At 39.8% G+C, this 25,703-nt stretch overlaps 2 protein-coding genes across 10 annotated transcripts in view; one reads left to right on the top strand and one right to left on the bottom strand.

Moving 5' to 3' along the window:
• LOC107309017 (ATP-dependent translocase ABCB1-like) overlaps positions 1–20,448 on the bottom strand; it is a 47,369-nt gene extending 26,921 nt beyond the window's left edge. The window contains exons 1-9 of one of the 8 annotated variants that reach the window (XM_085540641.1): positions 20,272–20,445; positions 16,541–16,644; positions 14,559–14,676; positions 3,903–4,057; positions 3,555–3,587; positions 3,250–3,308; positions 3,044–3,175; positions 2,275–2,329; positions 579–726 (exon numbers count right to left, since the gene is read on the bottom strand). In XM_085540641.1, the coding sequence (XP_085396767.1) occupies positions 579–726; positions 2,275–2,329; positions 3,044–3,138 (298 nt within the window). In that variant the 5' untranslated portion in view covers positions 3,139–3,175; positions 3,250–3,308; positions 3,555–3,587; ... (2 more) ...; positions 16,541–16,644; positions 20,272–20,445. Of the gene's footprint in view, positions 1–578; positions 727–2,274; positions 2,330–3,043; positions 3,176–3,249; positions 3,309–3,554; positions 3,588–3,902; positions 4,058–14,558; positions 14,677–16,540; positions 16,717–20,268 lie in introns of those variants that run through there. The other 7 variants (XM_085540638.1, XM_085540639.1, XM_085540643.1 and 4 more) reach the window with 7 other exon arrangements.
• Positions 20,449–23,178: 2,730 nt separating this feature from the next.
• Positions 23,179–25,703, top strand: part of RUNDC3B (RUN domain containing 3B) — a 37,508-nt gene continuing 34,983 nt past the window's right edge. For both annotated transcript variants that reach the window (XR_014943642.1, XM_015853389.3), the window contains exon 1: positions 23,179–25,138. Coding sequence is in view for 1 of the 2 variants with exons in the window: in XM_015853389.3 (XP_015708875.1) it covers positions 25,035–25,138 (104 nt within the window). In the remaining variant the exon portion in view is untranslated. The remainder of the gene's footprint in view (positions 25,139–25,703) is intronic.

Genomic DNA, 25,703 nt, shown 5'->3' with positions numbered 1-25,703 from the left:
TTTGTTTTTGGTTGTTTTTTTTTTCTTTCTGAAAACAGATGGTATTTGTATAATTCCAAAAAACAAAAGGCAGCATGCCATATTTCTGTCTTACAGAACAGTAATAAAAATCAATGCAGGACAGAAGATAGTCACATGTGATTATTCTGTATCACCACAGAGATATATTTAAATTGTTAATATTTTTTAATGCAATATTCCAGGCAACAAGACTGTTCACAAGTTTAACATCTAACATTTGATTTCAGAGGACAACCAAATCCAGTCTAAGAGTGGGTAGATACTAACGTGGCAATATCACTCCTTATGTTGGTATTGTTCAGTACACACCTACAACTCTGTCTGATTTTGAACTTCTGATTTAGCAAAGAAGGTTACTGAGCAAATTGGGGAAAAAAAAGAGTACTTTCATTTATGATAGTATGTTTTTTCTTGGATCAAACAGAACGGTTACTGATTTACAACACGGTATGTTAGCAAGCTGGTGTTGCTGACATCAATAAAATAAGTCAAGATGCTCAATTTTCTCCATCTGCTTACTAAATATGAGTCATTCTCTGCAGAGGACATATTTTTACCTGTAAAATTTGTTTCACTAGATGCAACAAAGCTATCAGTCATATCACCAAAAATTATCATTGCTATAGGGAGACTGCTTCCATGGGCTATCGCCAAGAGAGAGCCAAATATCATTAATAATTTATCTGTGCAGCTGGAGTATCGAAACTGTGAACAAGAAGAGAAATTCATTTTCACAGAGGTACTAGAATGTTAACACAATGTTATGTCTACAAAATCATGCAAGTCAAGAAAAAGCTATGAACAGTATACCTTGTTATCACAGAGCTACAACTTTATCCACTTTTCAATTAAATTTATAAAACTGCTTACATTTACAGAAATAAATTATTCTAATATAAGAACTTCTATATAATGAACTTCCCAATCCAGAGGTCTGTACTATTTATCAGTATACCAAAATATCAACAAAGGGCAGAGAGGCCACATAAAAGCAATGCCATTTGTTCTCTTGCATTTTGTCATTTGAAATTCAGGATACAGGAAGTTTTAATAGCATTGTGATAATTATGGCAGCATTTTATTTATTTTTATTTATTTTCTTTCTGAATTTATTTTTATCATAAATTCATTATTACAGAGTTAGAAAAATTATTCCTACTGTACCATACATATTACGAAAGCTGACTGAATTCCTAAATACCTCTTGCTACTTAACTCAATGGCTCTTCTTTTATAGAATGATGAATGGTTTGGGTTGAAAGGGACCTTTAAGACCATCCAGTTCCAACCTTCCTGCTACAGTCAGGGTCACCTCCCTCTAGACCAGGCTGCTCATAGCCCCATCCAGCCTGGCACTGAATACTTCCAGGGTGGGGGCACCCATAACCTTGCTGAGCAACCTGTTCCAGTGTCTCACCACCCCCACAGTAAAGAATTTCTTCCTAACATCTAGTCTAAATTTGCCCTCTTCCAGTTTACAGCCATTTTCCTTCATCCTGTCGTTACCTGCCCTTATGAAAAGTTCCTCCCCAGCTTTCCTAGAGGAGTCCTTCAGCCCACTGGAAGGCCTCTATCAGGGCTCCTTGGAGCCTTCTCTTCTCCAGGCTGAAGAGTTCAGCTTTCTCAGCCTGTCCTCATAGGGAAGGCACCATCTTCATGGCCTTCCTCTGGACCCTCTCCAACAGCCCCATGTTCTTCTTGTGTTGGGGGCCCCAAAACTGAACACAGTACTCCAGGTTGGGTCTCATGAGAGCAGAGTAGAGGGTAAGAATCACCTCCCTCAACCTGCTGGTCACACTTCCCTTGATGTAACCCAGGATACAGGCACTCTGGGCTACAAGCGCACATTCCCAGCTCATGTTGCATCTCTCATCAAACAGCACTTCTCCTTAGAGCTGCTCTCAAGCCATTCTCCACCCAACCTGTACCTGTGCTTGAGGTTGCCCAGCCCAGATGCAGGACCCTGCACTGGCCTTGCTGAACTTCATGAGGTTTGCACGGGCCCATGTATCAAGCCTGTCCAGGTTCCTCTGGATAGCAGAGAAAAGTCCCTCCCATCTTCTTTAATACAACTACTTCTACCAAAATAACTGCTTGGTTGCCACTGTCTATTCAGTATTCTATAGTATCATAGTATTTAGTAGAGACAAGATCATATATGTAGTACTCTTAACAATATTTTAAGCGTTTAAAACATTAAACTTTATGCTTGTAAAAATATGTACACGTATATATGTATAGCATAAATCTTACCAGTGCTAACGGGCTGACCATTTTAGGCTTTTCCCCTTTCTTCTTCTTTCCCTTCCTTAAGAGATATGATAGTCTTAGTGTATTTAAAACTCAAGAATATTTCACAAAAATAATCATGCAATATATTAATGCTACTCAGTTAAAATATAATTATGAAATAATTTTATGGGAAACTTGTGAAAAACAAATGAGATCTATTAAGAATTCTTGGACGCATGTATTTAAACCTCCAGGTGTGTAAATAGCATCAGCTCCTGACTACTATAAATTCAAACCAAAGCCTTCACAGTTCTCCCTTCTCATGGCTACAACGACCCCAAGAAAGGATCATGGTTCTCCTGTCCAATCAGGGAATCTGTGAACTGAAGCATTATATGGATTTCAAAACAGCAAAAAGGAAGAGGACTTATAGATTTTCTCATGCAGGGGGAATAGAATTAATTAAAAGTACTTTAAATTTTAGCATATTTTTAATCTGATGGTATCACATTCAAATGCCTGTTCTGACATCACTCTTATTTTGGAATTGCTTTTCAGTAAATGGTTGTCAATCCTGTGGACAATTTGTGTTTAAAAGAAAAAGAGCTTCCTTCATCCTTCTGCACCAAACGAATACACCAGCGGTTGCTAATCATAAGCTGTGCTTTCTGCTCTTAGGCTATCTCATTAAAATCAATTAAAATATGAAATTCAATAAAATACAAACTAAGATAATGTAATTTTATATGCTTCCATAAAGAACATGTTTACAGTGTTTAAGAATATTTACTTTTTGTCTTCTGGATCTTGATCCTGGTTGTAGGTAGCAATCTCGTATGTATTTCCATCGACAGTACGCTTCTGCTTTTCATCTTCAGAATGCATTTTAAATTTACTTAGGGTAGTTCTCTGTAAAATAATACTGAAAAGCATACAATTATTAAGCAAAGGACAGAAATCTCAATGACCACTTGTCTGACAGAAAAATATACTTACTAAAATCAATAAAATTATTAATGTCACACTTTGCAAGTGGATCCTAGCAAAGCAGAGACCTGTTGAAAGAAGCAGAGATGTTCTGAGTTTGCTTACAAATGCCTACATTTTTATTTCACCTACTTAATAGCTGTGGAGCTTTCATTTAATCTCATTTGAACGCTAGAAGCATATTCTCTGTAATTCAGTGTGAATTAAACTAAATGAGAAAGTATATGTTTGTTTAGTAAAGAATGAAGCCATCTGGAGTTTTAGATGTTATTGAGTTAAATATCTCAGGTTTACAAAGAAGTGCATTTACTCACCGTGCAAGTCACTCTCAGTTTGCTTCTAGTTCTCTGAAAGATCATTCAAAAACCAACAGATTAATATGACTAGGACAAGCAGCATGGGTGGACTTTGTTCTTATGCAAAACAGAGGAGATGATGAACAGCTTTCTAGTGTTGTTTTTGGTTTGGGTTTTTTTTTTTTTTTGCCTCTCTCTCGTTGCCTCATCTACACTGGGAGTAAACTGTATGCACTTTGGACTCTGCCACCCTTTCCTAAGGGGAATATTTAACAAGTAATCACATGTGAAAATAAGTCTGATTGGTCACTTATTTGCAACTCTGCCTAATTATGTCCCTTAAACCTTCCCAAAACGCCTTCTTACCTCATCACATATGGTGCCAAATGTTCCAGGTGACAGTAACACTTGAAGGTGAATCCATTCTTGAGCATCCAGTGAGAATGAAACTGAGTAATGCAAATGGAGTGATGTAATGTTTTGTTTCCTGCCCCTTCTTCTAATCCCAAGAGTAATATAACCTGCAAGGAAAATGGGATTTTACTATAGTAACAGAATCACTGAATCACAGTGTGACTGATGTTGGCAGAGACCTTTAAGTACAGCTGGCCCAGATGCTGCTGCAGCAGGGCCACCCAGATCAGGTGCCTGGGCCATGTCCAGGCAGCTTCTGAATATCTCCAAAGGAGACCGCAGACACAGCCCCTGGGCAACTGTGCCAGTTCTCTGGCACCCACACAGCACAACATGCTCCTGGGGTTCAGGGGGATCTTCCTGTGTTCTGGTCTGTGCCTGTTGCCTCTTGTCCTGCCAGTGGGCACCACTGAAAGGAGCCTGGCCCCATCCTCTTTGCACCCACTTTTCAGATATTCGTACACATTGATAGGGTAACTTCTGAAGTGATCAAGGGCAGTTGACAATATATGTCTTGTTAGTAACTAGGCAAGTATTCTAGTGTATTCTTCCTCGTTTCAGTAATTGCAGAACAGCAAGATGAATTACAGGTACGATTCAGAAATGGCTTTGAAATAGTTCTGGTCAGCAGAAATTTTCTCAGGCAGAATTCTGATTCTTGAATGCACATTCAGATTCTAAACTGAGTGGAATGGACAATTTGTTGTACTGTGAAATGCTTATTGGTGAAGTATTCACCAGCATTAGTTGGCTGTACTTCATTGAAAATCATAACCAAGAAATTGGAAATATTTTAAACAAATAATGGCACTAAAAATATTTTGGAATACAAAGACTTATCAGAGTGAGGATTACATTAGAAAATGTAATTTGCCACCGTAAGTCAAGAAAAATGCCAAAGGTTAGCAAATAAAAGTAGTGCCTGATGATGACTGACCATCCTGAGATATCTGTATAGACTACAATCCACAGCAATAAATGGGAATATTTCTAGGTTTTAACTTGTGTGTTGACATTCTTTGTGCAATACCGTAATGTACATCTAGTTAGCTTATTTCTCTAGAGCTTCCATCATTTAACAATGATATAGCATCAGTACTGCAAAAAAATTGTGGTTAGAAAAAGATCACTAAATCCCTTTTCTAATCTCTTGTATCTCACATTATGCTGTAAATCCTTACCTAACTACCAAGGGAAGCTAATGTAATCTTTTTGGATTTCATCAAAGTATTTGAAACTGTTTCTCACAATATCCTGTCCTTTATTGAGCATACATCTCAATAAGGACATGATGTGATGAGAGAACAATTGGCTGAGGGGTTGTACTGTAAGGTTTATACTAATGGGATTACATCAGGCTAGAAGCCAGTTACTAGTGGGGTTCTGCAGGGTTCTGTTTTAGGCCCAATTGTCTTCAGTGTTTTCATCAATGATTTGGATGCAGGACTTGAAGGTATACTAAGTGTATGACACTAAAACTGGGAGGAGCTATTGATTTCATTGAGAGAAAAGAGGCCTTGTAGAGAGATCTTAAGAAATTAGAGGGCTGGTCAATCATGAAGTTTAAGCAAGTGCTGCATTCTGCAGCTGGGACAGAGCAATGGAGCAATGCTGCATATATGTACAGAATGGAGACCGAGAGGCCCCTCAAAAAGGGATCCTGGGGTTCTGGCTGACAGCAAGCTGAACATGAGGCAGCAGTGTGCCCTGGCAGCCCAAAGGGCCAACCCTACCCTGGGGTGTACCAGGCCCAACACTGCCAGCGGGCAAGGAAAGGGAAGCTCAGTTGGCTGCCTGCTTCTGTGCTCCATTTCCCTTCAAGTGTTTATACTTCCAGAAGAAAACTTGTATTGAGAGATTCTCATATAACAGATTTCACATTGGTGCAATGTCTTCTTGTATCTGGTGCAGGCCAGCATAGAGAAAACCCAATAAGCATGTAATTTGGAGCAGATAACTGACACAGAAAGTTAACCTAAAATTGAAACCAGATTCAAAACACTGTCACATGATGACCTATTATCTTTTTTTGGAAAGGTCTGTAAAGATCTTTTAAAGATCATTTTAAAGATTTCCTTCTGTAAAGATTTTGTAATAATATCAAGAATTGCTAACCTTTTTAAATGTTTATCAGTAAAAATAGGGGAAAAAAGAAAAGAAACGGAAACAAATAATTCAAAGCCTTTGTGCATTATCATCAGAGAAAAGGACATATTATTTTTTCTTTTATTTTTCTTTGAAGATGGAGATCTGGATTTTCCAATATACTCCATGTAGATGAAATGGTGAATTCTAGGGCATTGAGCCCTAGAATAGGTTAGAACAACTGTGAATGAGCTCTGACTTATGATACTCAGGTCACGTTCTATTTTAGCAGCCTCTCTCCTAATAACCACTGCTGGAGAAGGAACTGTACAGGAATTCTGCCAACTTGGCCACTGCTCTGTCAGTCAGAATTGTTCTATAAGAAGAGAACTGTCGCACAATCAGGAAACAATAATTTCCTGTTTCCCGAGCTGTTTCATATGCTCTACCACAAGATAATTCCTATAGCAATTGGTTGACCTCTTGTCCTGAACTAACCTTCAGGACAATTAAACTATCATAAGGAGCAACCTTTAATTTTTGTTTGAAATGAAAGTCTGCTCTGAAAAATATCTTTTAATGATATTAAAAAGCTCCAATTTTTTTGCCTGGTTTGGAGTCAACTGTTGTTTTGGTATGGGAAGTACTATGAACTGAAATAATGCCACTGAGTTCTTATTAGTAATATGCCCATTTTCAGATTTACAAACTCATTCCATCTTCTGAAAACTTTGACTTCTAGTTAATCAGAAGCAGAACATGAGCCTGCAGCTTCCTTTGAGAGAGATTTCCCATATATGGAAAACAAGTGTTTTGGTGCCTGTTTATCACTGAAGTTATTAGGTATGACTCTGCAATAGATTAGTGTGTGGGAGGTGATAGTATTTTTCACAATCATTGCCTTTAATATAGTTGCATTTAAAATTGGATTCTTACTACTGGTATAAAATATGAAAGTGTGTTTAATTGAGATTTACATAAGTCTAAGTTTTAGTAAGGTTTCTCACAGTACTTAAGGCAGGATTAAGAAGTTCCAGATGAGACAGATGCTTACTCTCAGCACAGCTAGTCAAACCAATAACTTATAAATCTGGAAAAACAAGGTTTCAAATAAATGACATACTGTACAAAATATTAATAGAGTTGTTTAAGAGCATTTAGGACTTCACTTTACAGGCTATGGCTACTAAAAATGATGGAAAAGCAATAATATAAGTGACTTTTTATGCAGGTAGAAAAACTTGAAGTTGAATATTTACAGACACATATTATTTTTTTTTCCTTATAATTTTTCCAGCCAATGATATGCCTGGTAAGATCATAACAGTATAATTAATTAATCAAGGACTTTGAACTTTCATGTTTCCCTCAATGAATCTCTTTGTATGGATCCCTTTTCACACACACAAAGAACAGAGTATACACAACTTAAAAACGTACAGTGATTACTGGTTAGTTACTACACACAAAAGTTAGCTCAAATTAATAAACTACTATATGTTAGTCAATTAACACCCTGAATAAAGAATAAAAGAACTCTTTTCTGGTCAAGAAGTTCTTGGTGAGGTGGGATAAGGCTAGTTTTCATTGCTTTGGAATCAATCCATGGTGTGGCTGAATTGTCATCCTTCAAATCCCCATTTTTCCCTTCATGTTTTATTCCTTTTCATGATAATGTTTTCTTTCTTGAATCCTTGAATTGCTGCCTATCTCCATCTCAACAGTCTCATCTTTGTGATTTTGCTGTTCTCATCTTGAAGGATTCCACTCTATTCACTTTTTTTGCAGCTCTTTCACAGATTCTAGTGATTTCCTCAGATAGATAGCTGGACTCCAGTGGAGCAGAGAAAGGAGGCTACAAAATGATGTCATGAAATGTATAATACTACTAATATCATATCCTATCCAGAACCAAAAGCAATTCATATTGACTTGTTCCCTTCCACAGCCCTATTTAAATAGTATGTTATGAACATTTTCACCCTATTCCATGCAACTTGTGAAAAGTTTAGATTACACAGGACATTATGAGAATAAAATATTTTGTTGTTCAGCATCCCCCTGTGAGCACTGAACTCCAAAGTTCCATTTTTCTTTCTCCATTCCACAGTTATGCTGTCTATCCTCTTTCCACCTGTTGCTCTTGACAGATGTTTGAGTTCTGTCTCTTCACTGGTAATTTCTAAAAGCAAACATGAAGACTTTCAGACTATCTCATTTAAACTGCCCTTGAGATACATTAGACCTGTCATCCCTTTCCTATTCATAGCAAATAGGAAGAACAGTTTCTTTCATTCCACTTTATAATATTTCTGATATTTCCTAAGTGCTGTCTGTCCACTCTGGACAGCAAACAAACAAAACAACAAATAAACAAAAAACTCCTATAACTTTTCTTGACTGAGTTTGTTTTATCAGTTTTTGACGTTGCTGTTCTCTGGACTTAAAGTGTTTCACCGTTTTGTTGCATGAAGCTTCCATATTTCTCATGAGCCTTCACTAAATGCCCATCAAAATGAGAAGTGTTTATTTGCATCCAAAGCAATGATTCAGACCTTTATTTACATTAAAAAGCGCCTTTTTTTCTACATATATTCCCCTTCTACAAATGTTCATCAGTCTCCTCCATTGTTTCTCCGGGAATAAAATTTACAAACAGAAAAAACTTGTATTTCAAAAACAGGCAAATATTTGTAATTTCTATCACTTATTTGCCTTTCCCATGCCACATGGAAGTATTCTCACTTATTTTACTTAATCTTATGTATTGAATTTTGTTACTTTAGTGAAATGACTAAAAGTAATTGCTTCATTTAATTAGTCTCGTGTAGGGTGGATTATTGTACCATGTCCATGTTTTACATATCTGCCTTTGACCAGGCTTAGATTGTTTTGTCCCGTTTTGCTGTACACTATGCAGGAAATTAACTTATACTGTAAAGTAAATGTGGTTCATCAGTGTTCAGTCACACCAGATACACATCCATTAACAAGTTCCAAATCCTTTAAATAGCCTTATCTATAGACACCAGGGTTAGTGTTTCCTGTTATCAATACTATTGCTTCTAGAAGCATACTACCAAGTGCCACAGCTCTTTACACTTCACACGCCATGACAGTCCTACAGCCCTGACAGTGAATCCTGCTACATCCTTCAGGAAGATGCCATTTATGATATCAAGATGTGCCTGCATGTGATCACTTCGCAGTAAACAATGATGAATTATTAACTGTAATGGTGCTAAATTATTAACACTACCACCAGAAAGGAATTAACTCATGCAAATCTCCATCCATTAGAACATAAGATTAATGCATATGATGGCCAGACACATTATGGCTACAATTAGTGAAGAAGAAATTACATAGTCATAGTCATTCTATTGACCCAGACTAGGTGCTCTACTGTCCAGTTAATTTATCTATATCTTCTCTTGAAACCCCATCTCTCTTATTCCATAAAGGATCATTAATCTTAATTGCCACAAATTCATTTTCTAAAGTCCTATCCAATTGTCAGTCAGCTGCTTATCTTCCCCAGCATACTCAGGCACAAGCTCCTTGTCCATTTGCAACTTTAAGCCATCTTTAACCCATGGGCTGTCAACAGCTGTAGCTGGTGGCAGAAAGGATGGGAAAGGGGGATCAGGAAGAGGAAAACATATTGACATTGACCCTAAAGAAGATACATTTTTCTAATCTTACTCACTACAAGTGTTACACTTCCTGTGGGCTGGTTCTTTACCAGTTATCTTTTTCATTTTCTGCCACCAGCTCCTGAGTACCTGAAAGTTTCTGCAAAGCGTTGATCAGTTATTTATAAATCAATATACAATAGAGAATGTTTCTTATGCATTAGAGAATTTACCCTCTGTTAGAACGATTTGTGAGCGTGCTATTAGAGAAAAATTGTGAACTGTGGCTCATCCTTGATACCAAAACATGCTTTCTTCACGGAGATACCAAAATGCCCAAGACTCATAACTCACTCTAGTTTCTAGTCTGCAAGAAGTATGATAAATTTATTCCCATGCTGCCAGTCAGATTATCTCTTTTGCAAGCCACAGCTTCTTAAGTGACTAATGAGGGCAGTTCAAGTTGCCTCTTCACTGGCCAAACATCTCACAGAGAGGGATGTATGACAGCTGTATGACATTTAAATGTCAATTTCTGATTGCTGATCTGCCTTATCTTATACACTTCATGCTTTAAATAACAGAAGAGTCCTCTTTGCTAAATAATATCACACTTTTGCTGATTAAAAACTAAAATGAGTGACAATCCTAGAAAAAAAAACAACAACCCTAGGAACCATTTTAAGAACTTTGTGTCTCCATCTTCTCTGCACAGCAACTACTACAGCTCAAATATTTTTTAGCAGTCTCCTTAGGGTACATATAGACCTTAATATAATTTCATTAATACCTATGTTACAGTAACTTGTTTTGCTTAAACATTTCAGTGTTCTAAGACAGTTTCTCACCTACTGAAAATACCATTTTTCTGTTCTTTTTTCAGTTGAATCTTATTCAACTTCTGACAAGATGGCACACTGTAAGTTCAATGAAAGGTATCCAAAATCCAACAATGTTTATTGCTTTATTCCCAAACATTATCCATATGAAGGACAAAACATCTTTTTCCCAAGTGTTTATCACTGAAACTTTAATTCATCAGACTTCTGCCTCGCAAATCTAAATTACTCCCTTTTTTCTGGTTCATTTAATACTCATTTCTAGCAAAAATTTTGTATAAAAGCAACATATCATTATTAAATAGCAAAAAGATCAGTGAAATTTATTTACTGATAAGCACAGCCAAACTCAGAGGGTAAGGTTGGTTAACAGAGACCATCCTGCCTAATAAACAGTGGAAAGAAGCAAAACAAAGAGCCGCTACAAAGGATTTATCTAATCAGTATGTCTCAGGAGTCTCCCTTAATGCTTTATCCCTTTCCCTATGTGGAGTGAAACTACAAGATGATTTCTTGCCTACTTCCCAGACAGAATGTGAGACAGATAATATAGCACAGAGCCAGAAGCACTGGGGGAAGTCAGTGTTTTCAGGGATCCTCAAACCATGAGGCTTAGTACAGTGTTGTAGCTCCATCAGAGATACCTGAAGGAATGCTGTTAGCTGCTCATGGCCAGTTACTTCACCATTTGCTCCCTAGGCATTCTGCTATGACTCAACACTGAGTCACTTGCATGCAGCCCAGTTTACATTCTGCTTGCACACAATGACACATGACGCTGTAAAGGTCATGACCTGAGAAAGATCCTTCAACTTCCTTTTATAGACAGCAGCAAATAATGAATGATTAACTGCGCGTTCCTGTCTAAATACTGCACCCCTGGATCCATGTCACAGTTCACTGAGAGCAACATATTCATTCACTATGCAACAATGCTTCAAGCAGCAGTTCTCCACTCATTTGAGTACTCATGTCAAACAGTGATACCTGCCACTGTAAGAGCAGGCTGCTATTCCACCTTCAGTGCATCTGTGCCGTGCACGGTAGGAACATTGTTCCAGTAGAAATCAGAGCTCCTAGGGCTCATGATCACAGAACCACAGACTCCCTAGGGTTGGAAGACATCACTGAGATCACCTCCTCCAACCAAAACCCATTCCTACCATGCTCATTGAACCATGTTCTTTAGTGCCACATCTACGCATTTCTTTAACACCTCCAGAGCCAGTGACCCCACCAGCTCCCTGGGCAGCCTGTTCCAATGTATCATTATCCTTTCCAAAAAGAATTTTTTCCTAATATTCAACCTGAAGCTCCCACGGCACACTTATGTCTTGTAATCAGTTCACACATAATGCCCGTTGTATTGGCAGTGGACTACAATAGGGCTGGGTCCTATTAACCTACACTGATTCCATGGTGTTGTGCACATGATGGGAGAGAACACATCTGCCTGGGTGTCATGGGGTTACAGATGTAAGTCCGTGAAAGGGAGCACAGGCCCTGGGAAAAAGAAAAGAGGGAGAGACAAAGGAGCGAAATAAAAAAAAAGAAGCCGTTTGCCACAGGACCTGGCTGGCCCGAGCCACGTGCTGCTGGAAAGGGGAAAGGGTGGAGTGCGAGCAGATCCATTTAACATATGTATGTCAAATCATAGTTTTACAAGATAATAAATAAATATATAAATAAGTGGTTACTGTGGTACTTCATCTTGTTCCAAATGCTGCTGTGACTAATACTGCTTCTGAACACTGTCATGGTGGGTCACTTCACAGGACATAATTACAGCCTGTTTTCATATTTCAAACTATTTCATATATCCAACTGAACTATTTAAGAGTAGTAGGTATCTCAGGGAAGGTATACATACATGCTTACTAAAGTCCTAAAAGGGAAGATAACTGTACAGCATCATGACTGCCTGAATGGTCTTCTCATATTCTGGACGTCGGTTTAGGCAAACACACTTAATGCATTACAGATTTCACTTTTCATTGACCCCTGGCAGCCACGTAGTCAATTTTTTTTCTGGGTTCACGTGAGGATAAAGATAAGAAAGAACAATGCCAACTCCAAGATTTCGTAGTAAGATGTTCTCAATAAACATTTTAACCCCAAGAGTGACTCAAATTTATTATTCTGTTTCTCTTGATGGATCCCAAATATGGCAGTGATCAAAACATGTTTGTACTAGTATGGTAATAAAAATAGTGTCTTATTTTGACACTGGTTAACAAAGTATGATGATCTCCTTCCAATGGATTGCATGGGTAAAGATAAGAAATTGATTATCATGCCATAATACATGAGTCACAGGTGTGCTAAACCATGATAAGAGACAGGGAAAGCAATAACAGTGCTTTTCACTGGGGAAAATTCCCTTTCTTCTTCATATATATCTATAGGGATAATATACATATGTACATGTAAAACAACAACAAAAGAAACATGATAGCAAAATATGAGTAGAAATAGAGGCAAGCAGTGTTATGAAAACCCTCTCTTCTACCTCAGCTTTGATCTGGATGATGCTAAAGCTGGTCTAATGTCCCTCTTTTGATCTGCGTACAAAGTACCGTCCTAACAATGTTTCAGAGTGGGTCCTCAGTTTCTAATAGCCAAGTTTACCTTACAGTTTGTGCTGTGAGTCATTTACTAACTTGAGAACAGGTGCTGAAAGCTGTTCCCTTTAGATGGATTTCTGTACACTCTAAGAGCGCTTTTACTTCAGTAACATTCAGCCAGAGCACAACTGACAATTACTCAGAGCAATATACATAGTGAATACGTTAACTTTTATCTTTCCAGCATGAAACAGGAAAACTCAGCCCCCCGCTCTCTTGAAAACTAAGCTAAAATGAGGTATGGTTATCCATTACATGGTAGGAAGAATCTCCTGTAGGAAATTTAGTATCGTCTCAGAGCAGTTATCTGAGCCCTGCAAGGAGATTTAGCATTTTATCCCATCTTGAAGAACACAACAAGAATGTAAAATTACATGCATCCTTGAAAGATTGTTGGGATTGGCATACAGACATTGATCAAGCATGCCATGGAGTTAACAGAATCACAGTACCTTTGCAGTAGTGTTTGTGCAAGGGATAAGATGGCAAGAATATTTCTGGGACACGTGAACTTAGAAGAAGGTACAAATGAGAGGAGCTGCAAGTTCAGCCTCAAGAAATGGCCAAGGTAACGAAGGAAAGAAGGAAGGCAAGGAAAGCTCAGTCCTGAGGGCCTGGCAGCAGCTCTGTCCATACTGTAATTTTCAGAAATATGGTACTAGAGACACACAGCCTCCATTTAAGAGTAAAGATCAAAAGAAAAGCAAAAAGGAAATGAGTCCCCGGTGTGGGTTTATCTCTGTGAAAAGAAGATGTGGAACAGTAATTGCAAAACAGGATACCACAGTAATATCCTTTAGGGAGCACTAATGGGAGTACAGGAGAGCAACAAGGTAGAATTTGAGAAAAATAAGTCTAATACGATATGAGAAAATCCATAAATTCTTTCCTGGTTTGCTTTGTCTATCTATACAAGAAAGACAAAGAGGAAGAACGTACACTATAGAATATGACAGGCTCCTTTCAGTGAAGCCTATAGGCATAATCACACCCTCTCAGTAACAAAGACTAAGGAAAGTCTGCACTAGTGGTAAAATTACATACAAGACCAATGGGAATGGCCAATAGCAATATTAGTGCTAGGTGATCAGGGACAGAACGTTAACTACCTCTATTGCTATGATGTTCACTGAGACTATAATATCAATAAATTGCCTCCAAAGAAAATATTTCCATTTGGAACTCAAGAAAGCAGGAAAATTATAAATGTTGTTTCATACACATGAAACAATGTTCAAGCACCTGTAATTGAGGCCTCTGCCTGCAGTGACATAGCTGCCAAGTTCTGGAGGACAGGAGTTCCTTTGAGCCTAGGAGTGGGAGGACTCCTCTTGTAAACACCAGAGAAATACTGGCACTGTACTGATGAAACAAAACACGTTAGCTACAGATTTTGCTACGGATGTTTCTGGAATTGGTACTGACCAGTGGGAGGTGAGGGTGGAGTGATTCCTGCAGGTCATTGATGCATTGTTATCAGGAATCCGGAGGAAGTAAAAACACTAGATATTTGGGTAACAGAATTTCCTTCAGTTTTGTATGCCTGTAAGTTAAATTATGGAAAAATAGAAGCTGTGTATTAATTGAAGGTCCAGATCCTCCTTCACACTGAAGAAAATATCAACTCCCTCAAGAAACAGAGGACGGACACCAGCTCACCATCTACAGCTTACAGAAAGCCAAGGTCTGAGTGCAAAGATCTGTGTTTTTCAATCTCATTTCTTCTCTGTATCAAACACTTGACAAAAAGTCTAGCAGTGGATTTTTAACATTTGAGTAGTCATCACTTGGGTTGCTTGTGACAAAAAAGGCATATGAAAATATATAGCACACAGCAGAATATTTAACTGGTACCGATTGATACCTCACTTACAGACTTAGCCAATGCTCTTGTTTCTAATTCTGCTACTTGAACAAAGACAGTACCAGTGAGCAAAGCAAAAGTGATTTGTTCAAATACCACAAGACTGTCTAGATCAAACACTAGGGATACTCCAAAAGTAACGCCTCCTACTTCATTATGTTGGCTCACAGTGTCAGAAGTGGATGTTGGTGGTACGGCAGTAGAGGTTGAACCTTCCCACCAATGTCCTTTTACATTTTGGGGCTGTGTGACAGATGGCAGCAGAGGGGCACTCTGACAAAATGGCATCAGACATAGGAACATCTATGAAGCAAAGGCATGGAACTGAATTCCTCCATGAGGAAGAAATGAACCCACTGACATTCACCAATGCTTGCTGAATGTTAATGGAGGTCAAACAGTGCATGTGAGCAGTGAAGTGGAGAGTAGTATGCTTCAGCAGTGGTGACAGTGAAAGTGGACCACTTCTGCTGGTGCAGATGTTTACAAGTGGTGCATGAAGATTCTTGTTCGTCACCGGTGAAAATGCTGATGATGGTGTCTGTGTTGAAAAGTGTTTTGTAGCTGAAAATTTGCTCTATCAAACGGTGTATTGTGTTCTTTCTATCTGTTGTAGTTACCATGAAAATAAACAGCAGACATCACTTTCATAATGACCTATCTAAATCAAATGTGGATGAAATTATTATTAAAAAGTATCACACCACATTGTATGTGGATGATATGTTGGTACATGGGAAAAAAAAAAAGTGTGAAAATATGGGAAGATATGAAAGAAGTCACATAAAAAACCCAGGATTTAAAGATAATCACAATCAAATTTAGTTGGAACAATCTGAAGTTAAATATTCAGGAGCAGTATTAGATGGAGAAGGGAGAGCAACACTGATATCATCAAAGAACTTTCCTATAGTTCAACACCCACAGGAATAATTGCGTAATATTCACTTTTGCAAATGCTTAAGTTCTCATGAGAACATCCTTTTACTTACATAAATCAGTAAGCCACTAATCAACCCAGTGAAGAAATCTCATGACCAAGTACAGAAAGAAGAACAGAAAGAAGGAAAACCGCAAGTTCAAACCCTGTCTGTGGCTACCTGAATTATTTTAAGACGTTTCATGTTGAGCTAGACATTGCTAATCTAGGTCTCAGGACTTCAGTGTTTCAACAACAGGCTGCAATAAGAAGCAGGTTATAGTCTTTGACTTCAGAGTTTCATTTATCTTAATAAATGAAAAGAAATTTACTGCATGAGAAAAGACAAATGTATCACTTAGATAGGCATTTGATCTTACAGGAGGTATCACTAGAGGTGGTTTTGCAGTAATATATATCACACAACGTGCTCTGCTAAGCTACAAAATCAGTTGAAAAGCACAGCCCAGACATGTATCAAACCCTAGGTTAGATGGATAAACATTGGCTTTTGTAAACTAAGAAATTTCTGTAGAAGACAACAAGGTTTTAGAACCAGTCCTATACATCCTGTTAACCAGGAAAAGAACAAAAGTGCAATTTATCTATTTACATATCTCTTACCTGTCAATTGTCATCAGATAAAAGCTCTGTTGGTGACTTTGTGCCACAGAATATTCAGCATGGTTCACAGATGGGTCCAGTTTTCATGGGGAAGATGAAAAATCCTGTATTAGATATACAGCAACTCTTGTGAAATGTGTTTTCTTCTTTCAGCAGAGTAGCTCTGCAGAAGCAGCAGAGCTAACAAGCTCCACTAACAATATTAAAAGAGGAATCTAAAGGAAATGACTTAGTTTTGTACGTAATTTTAGATGGCGTATGACAAGCTTTAACTATTTGTCTACCAGTTCAGAGTAATAATGACCTGCAAGTGCAGTGTCATAATCCAAGAGGCTCGTCTTTCATCTAATCATGAAAAGGAAGTCTTAAAAGTAGTTCCAAAATAAGAACGGAAAAAAATCCCTAACAAATCAGTGAGGAAGAAGAATATGCATCTTGAGTAAAAACACAACCAAAAGAAAAAACACAAACGCAATGGAAATGAAATAGTCTCAGGCAGATACCCTTGCTAAGATCGCAGTCATTGCAACGGTCATAAAATTTGAATACCCATATTGAAAACAAAACAAAATAGTACAAAGTAAATTATGAAAGATCTAACCGCTTTACAGCATGCAAATGAGGGAACTGAGAGGTGATTACTAAAGAAGCCAATGGATGGGTGAAGCACAGAGAAGGGTCCTGACTTCTATAGACTAACAATTTGGTGTGGCCAGACACTTGGAATCATAGAATCACAGAACTGTTAAGGTCAGAAAAGAACTCACCAGTGCTGAGTATAGAGAGATGATCACCTCTCTGGTACTACTGACTATACTATTTCTGATTCAAGACAGGATGCCGCTGGCCGTCTTGGTCACTTGTGCATTCAGCTAGCTCATGTTCAGCCAGCCGTCAACTAATAACCCCAAGTCCTTTTCCTCAGTGCAGCTTTCCAGCCATTCTGCCCCAAGCCTGTAGCATTGTTTGATGTTGTGACCTGGCACAGGACCTGGCAGCTTGCAGATAAAGAGCACTACATACACATCAAGCAGATCTGTTACAGTAGATGCAATAGATGTATGAACACAATAATCCAGGGTTGCTTAAACGCAAAAGGGAGTATTAGAAGATGGATGGTTGGCCCAATATTAAGACAAATGGGTACATAATTACTTAACTTTTGCAATTGTGAATAATCCCATCTGGAGAATAAAGAAAAATACTGTTAAAATATTTGAGAATCCAAGATCTGCAAGCTGGGATACAAATGCAATACACTGGAGTACAAGTAGTCTCAGTTTAATCACACCCACCACCATGTAAAATGGGGTTAAATGTTGTTTTCTAATACTATATTTATTGACAAAATGGACTGAGACAGTCCAGAAAGCTACAGCAAAGTCTTCCAAAATGTAAGTATTTAGCATTTTATTTTCCATATGTGATTTAAACCAATAAACTGATTTGGAGCAACGAACATATTTTCCAGGGGTAATCATGAAGGAATTATGCACAGGCCTGGAAATAAAACAAAGATTTCACATGGCTGGTAAGTCCTTATTCATGGTAAACTGAATCAAACAAAGGACCTACAGAATTAGTGTAAAGAAAATGCTGAAAAATTACAGAGAAGTTTGTGACACCACATCACTTTGGCATTTTAATGCTCTGTGGGCCAAAACAGCTTCTTACAAGCTTATGCGATTTAGAGGCATGATTTGGAAAAAATAATAATACTAATTCAGCCTAATGTTTCAAATGAGGAGCAGAGAGAGACCCTGAGCAAACACTGAGAAGAGATTAATGATGTTACAGCAACTCAACTGGGAAGGAACGCTCAATACACTGATAAACAATAAGGAACAAACCAACACTCTGCAGAATGGCAAGTAGGACAAAAAGTAAAGTTCCATATTTTCCATGCAAGAATTCAACTTCAGCAGTAAATTGGATGGATTGACCAGCTCCAATTGCAAATAAAGCAGGACCTGAAGTGTATCAAGTAATATTCCAAAACAGAAAAATGCCTAAACAATTTTAATGTAATTACAGAAAGGTAAATGAATTAACGAAAAGCAAAGATATTTTACATGTTGCTATTTTAATAATTAATCATTGCTTATGTTTAACTGCCTTTAAATATATATATATATAGAGAGAGAAAGAGACAGAGAGACTGAAAATCCTGAAACTATGCAGTTGTAAAAGACCAATACAGAATTTGCACAAAAACCCCAAGACAAGACTGGAGAATAACACTCTGGCTTCCTGCTCAGAGCCTTAAGTCAGCAGCATAGGACACTGTGGATTCAGTATCAAGGCACTGGGAACTGAGTTTCCAACTCATCACTGACAGGACCATTTTCCAAAGGGATGTGGTTTCACAAGAAAGATTAAAAAATACATATCTTAACTAAGATCTTTATTGTTTATTGCCTTATCAAATGAGGCCACCAAGTGGCAATGTAAATATTTGAAGATGAAGGAAAAGTGCAATATCTTATAATAACTGCAGAACATACAAAAAGAGTAATCATGAGAAGTAAACATTGATCAAAAAAGATTTATGTGCCCTGACATAAAGAAGTGATCTCATTTATGATCTGTAAGTGTGGCTTTCAAAAGCTGTCTTCCAGTATTTAAATCATGATACCTTCAAATACTGCTTTCCTATTAATTTCAGGCAAGCAACTTCAAACTAAATTTCAACAAGTGTTAAAACTCATACATGTAAACTTACATCCTTCCTGTCCTTAATCATAAACATGCTTCATACTACAGTGTCTGAAGTGATTGTTTTTTCTTGGCTAATAACAGTTTGATTATGTTGTTTGGTAGAATTTAGGTCTTGGTCTTTCTGTCTGTTCCTGACTGTCCCCCAAGAATGCCCAAAAAAGGCATACAGAATTCTGGTTTCCTCAGTTTCTTCTACCTCTTCCACAGAATTAAATATCAGTAGGATGCTAGAAAAAGACGGCAGGTAGGAGTCCATCTTCCAGAACAACCTCAAGCATCAATTTTAAAGGACTTTGCACAAACATGTTGTAAGACATAAGAATAAGCAATAATGATGAAGAGCAACATCTACAAATAACCTGACAAATTTGCTGATTCTGAGAATTCATGTAGGAAACTGGTTTGCAAAAGTGTGACTGGGACTCCAAATGACACCTACCAGGTTTCTGTAGAAAGATATCAGTTGATTAAATATACCCAGATTCCCAAAGGATGATGACAGCAAAAGAACACAGAAACAAAACACAACAAAACCTACAAAACTTCAGAGTTCAGACTTCAGACTGTAAAAAAAAAACAAGCATGAGTGCCTGACCTACATACACACAGCGCAAAAATTCATTAGCTGAATGAATCTATGAAATGCACTCCAAACTATCAGAAAACTCAAAACTTTCCAGCAGTACAGATGTACCATATGTCACATTTTTAGCAGCTGCTTTGCAAGCAGATTTTACCTTGCTCCAAAATGAACTAGTCTGATTTGTGGTCTTGGTAACAACTTCATTTTTTCCTACTGCAAGTCATGATAGTGTCTACTCGTGGGTTAATCCCAATAGGTATCTAAGTTCTTCTTGCTCACTCTCCCCTCCAGTGGTGTAAGTGAAGAGAATTGTGCAGGCAAAAGCCAGAACAAAAATTAAATACATTGCATTGAGTTAAAGACGGCTTAATAAGTGAAGCAAAGCAGAGCATGCGAACAAAGAAAGCAAAATAAGTAATGTATTCACTACTTCCTGTTGGCAGGCAGATGTTCAGTCATTTCCAGGAAAGCTGGGCTTCGTTACCTAACGGTTACTTTAGAAGACAAACACCTTAACCCCAAATGCCTCTCGCTGCTCTTCCTCTTCTGAGCTTTTATGGCTGGGCGTGTCTCACAGTGTGGAGCATCCCTTTGGCCATGTTGGGTCAGCTGGCCCAGCCCTGTCCCCTCCCTCCTTCTTGCTCATACCCAGTCAAATTGCTGGAGGGCAGTGTGAGAAATCCTGATGCTGTGTAAACACTGTCAGCAATACTAAAACACTGGTTTGGTCATAAACGCTGCTTTGGTCACAAATCCAAATTACAGCATACAGGATGCTCTGAAGAAAATTAACTCCATTCTAGCCAGAGCCAGTAAATACCTCCATAGTATGCTTGTTCAGACAGGACTGAAACCTGTAAATATTTAATCTGTTTAGAAATGAAATTCTAGAGTCACAGACTGTTAAGACATAAACTCACACAGAATGAAGTAAAGCCTAGTTTTTATTTTTCAGCATGTTTATGCCTCCAGAAAATAATTCGAGTGAATGAATTCTGTCAGATTTAAACGGAGATCACATCATAGCCTTTTTTGATTAAGAAATATCCTTAATGGAGTTTCTGCCATTTCAGTTATACAAATAATCTACTTTAAAGGTATCTTTTCATTGACTGAAACCCATTTAATCTGGAGAAATATTTCAGAGTCTTTTACCTGAAGATGCAGTGTCATGCTGTGCAAGAATCTAAATTGAATTTAACCTATTAATATGCCTCTTTGTTTTTACACCAGTCATAGCTGCTGTATTTATTCAAAGTGACACTTCAGAAATATTTTCTCAGTGATTTAAATAATGCATTCCAGTTTCACATTGCTAAACTGAACTAGGAGTTAGTTCCCAGTATGTTTTAATATGCCTTTTAGAATCCTTCTTTACTCATTCCCAGGCTTTCCAGAGACTGACTTCTAAGCAAAGCCATATACTCTGGACTCACACACAGCTCCTGGTATGTTCCTATTGTTTTAAAGCTAAAAACATTAGAAGCAACCACTTGAACTCTGTGCATCACCTCACAAGAGGCAGTGTTGTCATTAATATTGTATATTTTGTTTTCAGAAACTCTAGCACTATAAGTACTTTTTGTTACAAAATTATAGGAATTATTCTATTACAATTGTCAGATGTGAAACAAAACAATTTAGGATAGAAGTGACAGACAGAAATCATTTCACCTTCTCAGAGCAGAGCTACCTTTGAAAGTAAATGAGGGTATTCACTTGAGCTTTGAGTATCTTCAGGCCAAAATTCTACCATCTTTTTAATCAGTTTGTTTCAATGTTTGAATATCTTGGCTGTTAAGATTCCTTCCAAGTATCTATACCTTGCTGCAGCTTCTGACAATAACTCCTTGGCCATTTGCTACGCACTCCTCAGAAGATCCTAACTCAGTTTGCTCTATCCCTCCAAGCAGTTGAAGACAGTAAGACTTTTCTCTTAGCATGTTTTCTTAAGGAAAAAACAACAGCCCAAAACAAAGCAACAAAAAAACCCAAACTGCTCCCAGCCTCTCCTAACACAGCTTGTGCTTCAGTCGCTTTAGTGGCCCCTGCTTGTTTAGAAGGGTGTGTAAGTCTTCCTTACATAGAGGTGCCCAGCTAGGTGCTATTTTGGAGGCTCTTCCTAACACACCTTCCCTGTGTACTCCAGGGCAGTGCTCTGAATATCTCTTCTTGAGCAGTGGGTTGGACAAGAACTCCAAAAGACCCTTGAAACCACAGACATTCTGTGATTTTGTGATACCAGAGGGGACTAATTGCTATATATCTATTAATACCAGCTCAACACATGTTTCACCTTCATCACCAGAGATGCACCCGCTGACTTACATTCAGCTTGCTCAATAGGTTTCCCTGGTTCTTTTCTGCAGAGCAGCATCATAGCCAGTCAGCACCTAACTGGTACACATGCATTGTGGTATTTTGCCCCAAAGTCCATGCTAACAACCATGGCCTGTGATAATAAGGCATCACTTACCTTGCCTCAGTCTGCCAGTCTGTAGTAGATACCTGCCTATTCTTATCTCAGCCCATAAGTTTTTCCACTATATTTTCTCCCTCCATCCTACTGAAGAGGAGTGAGAGCAGCTTGGGTGCACTGGTGACTAGCCAAGAACAACTCACCATAAGAGAGAAAATAATATGAGAAAACATTAATCTTTGAGAAAATTTGTTTACTTGAGGCCTTTAAATACTGAACCTAAATCTTGGTCCAGCAGATAAACCTGAGTTCATCTTAAATCTCATTCAAGTACAAAAATAAAAAGTTCCAGTTTCTGGAAAGAAAGCAAAGGGGAAGAATGGACAGGACACTTTTGCCTGTGACGTACGTACAGAAGCACTCCCGCTTCTTTTTTTGGTAAACTATTTGTAAATATTCTGTATGTTTATCATAAAGTCAAGAACAACAGAACAGGCCTTGTGGCTCAAGTCCCCCATCTGCAGAGATAAAATCTTCAGCTCTAACCTCAGCCTGAACTTAATCAAAAGATTTCTCAGGCTGAGTGAATCTTTTAATAGAAGCTACAGAGGCAATGAGTCTCAACAAAGACTCTGAGAAGCAGAAAGAAACCTGAAGGCAAGTGGAGAGTCAACAAGTAATGCATTCAGCATTTTCCTTTGATTTTCTGAAAGGGAATGAGTAAAGAACAATAACTTGTTTCAATCTTGTCCATTACACCAATTTCATCTAAAATATTTGCTACTCTTGGTCCCAAGGTAGAAACAATATTCTCCTTCAGGCTCCCCTATGACCACCCCTTCTTTTATGTTGTTTCTACAGGCAGAAGGAAGAGAGGCAAAGAGTAAAATATGAACTTCATGGTGTGTTTGAGTTATAATATTATTTATTGATATTAATATTGATATATTAATATTGAGTTATAATATTAGTGACAAAAACCACACAAGCAAAGAAGTTGTTTTACCTCAGGGAACATGGAAAGATTTACCTATCATTTAAAATAAAGTTGAATAAAGATTAGCTGAAACTAAATTAGCATATCAAGTAATATCTGATGATCTTTTGTTGACTGAATCAAAAGTTTTAACAAATGGCAACAACTCTTTCAACAATTTATTAAGGTCTTCCAATGGAGAAGAGAAAAAGACATTTTTGTGTTACATATGAAAGCATGGTAATCTACATAGAAATTTACTTCTTAAAGTTTTAACCTCAACACAACTTTGCTGCAGGTGACTTAATCATTAGCCAAGCACTGAACAGAGTTCTGTTTGACAGCACCTACAAGAAACAGCTTCATCTATTGGCAAGTGATATTCACTGAGGAAATCGCTGTCCAGTGTGGATTTGCATCTCTTTATACTTCATGAATAGCAATGAATGCTTAGACCTGAACAGAAAGATTTATGCATAATTGAGTGGAACTGAAAGTACTACAGTTTACATTACCATTCAACCTTACCATGCACAATTCCTTTATTATTAAGCAGAAAGGAGAGAAAACATTAACACATACAGCTTCACATCTCCCCGACTGACCTGTAGCCCACCCACAGCACACAACAGACCACTGCATGGCTGTCCTTCAGATGAACTGTGCTACCTTGTAGCTCAGTGCCCACAGCTTTGTTTTGTTCTGTCTCTCTGATATGATTCAACACAAAAGCAAAGCTCCATACTTAAAGCTCTTTGGAGCTGGGTCAGCAGCTGGGTCTTTGGGGTAGGGACAAGTACCTGCACTTTGGCTGCAGAGTGCATTGCAATTTCATTCATGTTACCACAACTGTGGCCTTTAAAGGTTACGTATATCACAAAGCATTCAGGGGAGAGTCAGGTTGGGTATTTGGAAGAATTTATTCCCTGAAACAGCAGTGAGACAGCAGCACGGCTGCTCAGGAAGGTGCTGAAATCACTGCTCATCCTGGAGGAGCTGAAGAAGCATGTAGCTGTGGCACTGAGGGATGTGGGCAGTGGGCACGGTGGAGATGTGCTGATAAGTGGACCTGACGGTCTCAGAAGGCTTTTTCAGTCTTTATGGTTTCCCGATTCCATGAAACCAATGCCTGGCAGCTCAAATCGATTCAAAGCCCGATACCAGCTCAGCTGGCAATGGAAGAAGCTCTCATAGGCTCGGCAGCGCCTCACTAGGAAACAGACTGATGACTTGCAGGCAGATCCCCGCTGGTAGGGCCGGGGATTCACTCGAGGACCCCGAGCGTCACAGCCACGTGCCGAGCAAGCGAGCACAAAGGAAGCAAGGCACAGCAGGCCGCATTCAGGCCGCATTCACTCAGCCCTCCCGCACCTCGCCCCAGGTGCCTGTGTCTCACACGCCGCGCCCGGCTCCGTCCGCTTCCGCTAGCGGCGCGCTCCCCTTTGAAGCAGCGGCCGCTGTCGGCGCGGCGCCGCGCCCTTCCCTGGCGCCCATTGGCTGCGTTGCCGGCGCTGTGCGGCGCTGTGTGTGAGCGCCGTGTCTGCCGGCAGCGGGGGGGGCCGAGCCGTCCCCACCGCGGGGAGCCCGGCAGCTCCCGGCCCGTCCCGCCGCCCGCCTCAGGGCGCTGCTCCCGCGCGGAGCTGCCGGCGGGCGGAGCGGGGGCGGCGCGGGGGCCTCCTCCTCCTCCTCCTCCTCCTCTTCCTCCGCGGGCGGCGGTGAACGCGGCGTCCCCCAGCCCGGGAGGCCGGGAACAAAGGCTCCGCGCCGGCCGAGGCGGCTCCGGCCGTCCCCGCTCGAGATGGCGTCCCTCGGCCTGGGGGGGCTCGGCGCCTCCGCCCGCAGGAAGAGCGTCCCGTCCCGCAACGCCGCGGTGGAGAGGCGGAACTTGATCACGGTCTGCAGGTGAACCCCGGGTCCTGCCCTCCGGCCGCGCCTCCCCTCCGCGCCTCCCGCCCCTCCCGGCACTGGCGGTGTCCTCCTTCTCCTCCTCCTCCTCCTCCTCTTTTTCCCCCACCCCCGTGCGAGGCCTCGGGGCGGCTGTCGCCGGTGCGAAGCCTCCGTTCTGACTCAGCGCCTCAGAGGCGGTCAGCGGGGCTGGGGGCTGCGGGCTCCCGGCGGGGCCTCATGTGCCGTGCAGGTGAAGGCTGGGCGGCCCTCTGTCCATGCGGGCCGGGCTCCGAGCCCTCAGGCTGGGAGCGGGGATTCCCTCCTCGGGGCCAGCGGCATCGCGTGGCGGGGGTTTCTCGTGCCTGAGTCACGCAGCGGCTCGGCCGTCCGCAGTGCTGAACCGCTGAGGCTGTAGCGCTGAGACTGTGTTTAACCCCGAAATGTGCCTCGGGACATCCACGAGATGCTCGACACCCACAGCGTTAAACAGTTCCTTTGATCCTAATAGCGCTAATGGATGAGCTGTCCACGTCCTGCGGCTCCCCCTGGGAGCGCTCCGCTGCTGGCGGTGCTGAATCTC

This window comes from Coturnix japonica, chromosome 2, assembly GCF_054131305.1.
Source record: "Coturnix japonica strain WE chromosome 2, WE-NBRP24, whole genome shotgun sequence".
NCBI classification, from domain to species: domain Eukaryota; kingdom Metazoa; phylum Chordata; class Aves; order Galliformes; family Phasianidae; genus Coturnix; species Coturnix japonica.
Note: the sequence above shows the minus strand (reverse complement) of the source record. Positions and strands in the feature narration are given on the sequence as shown.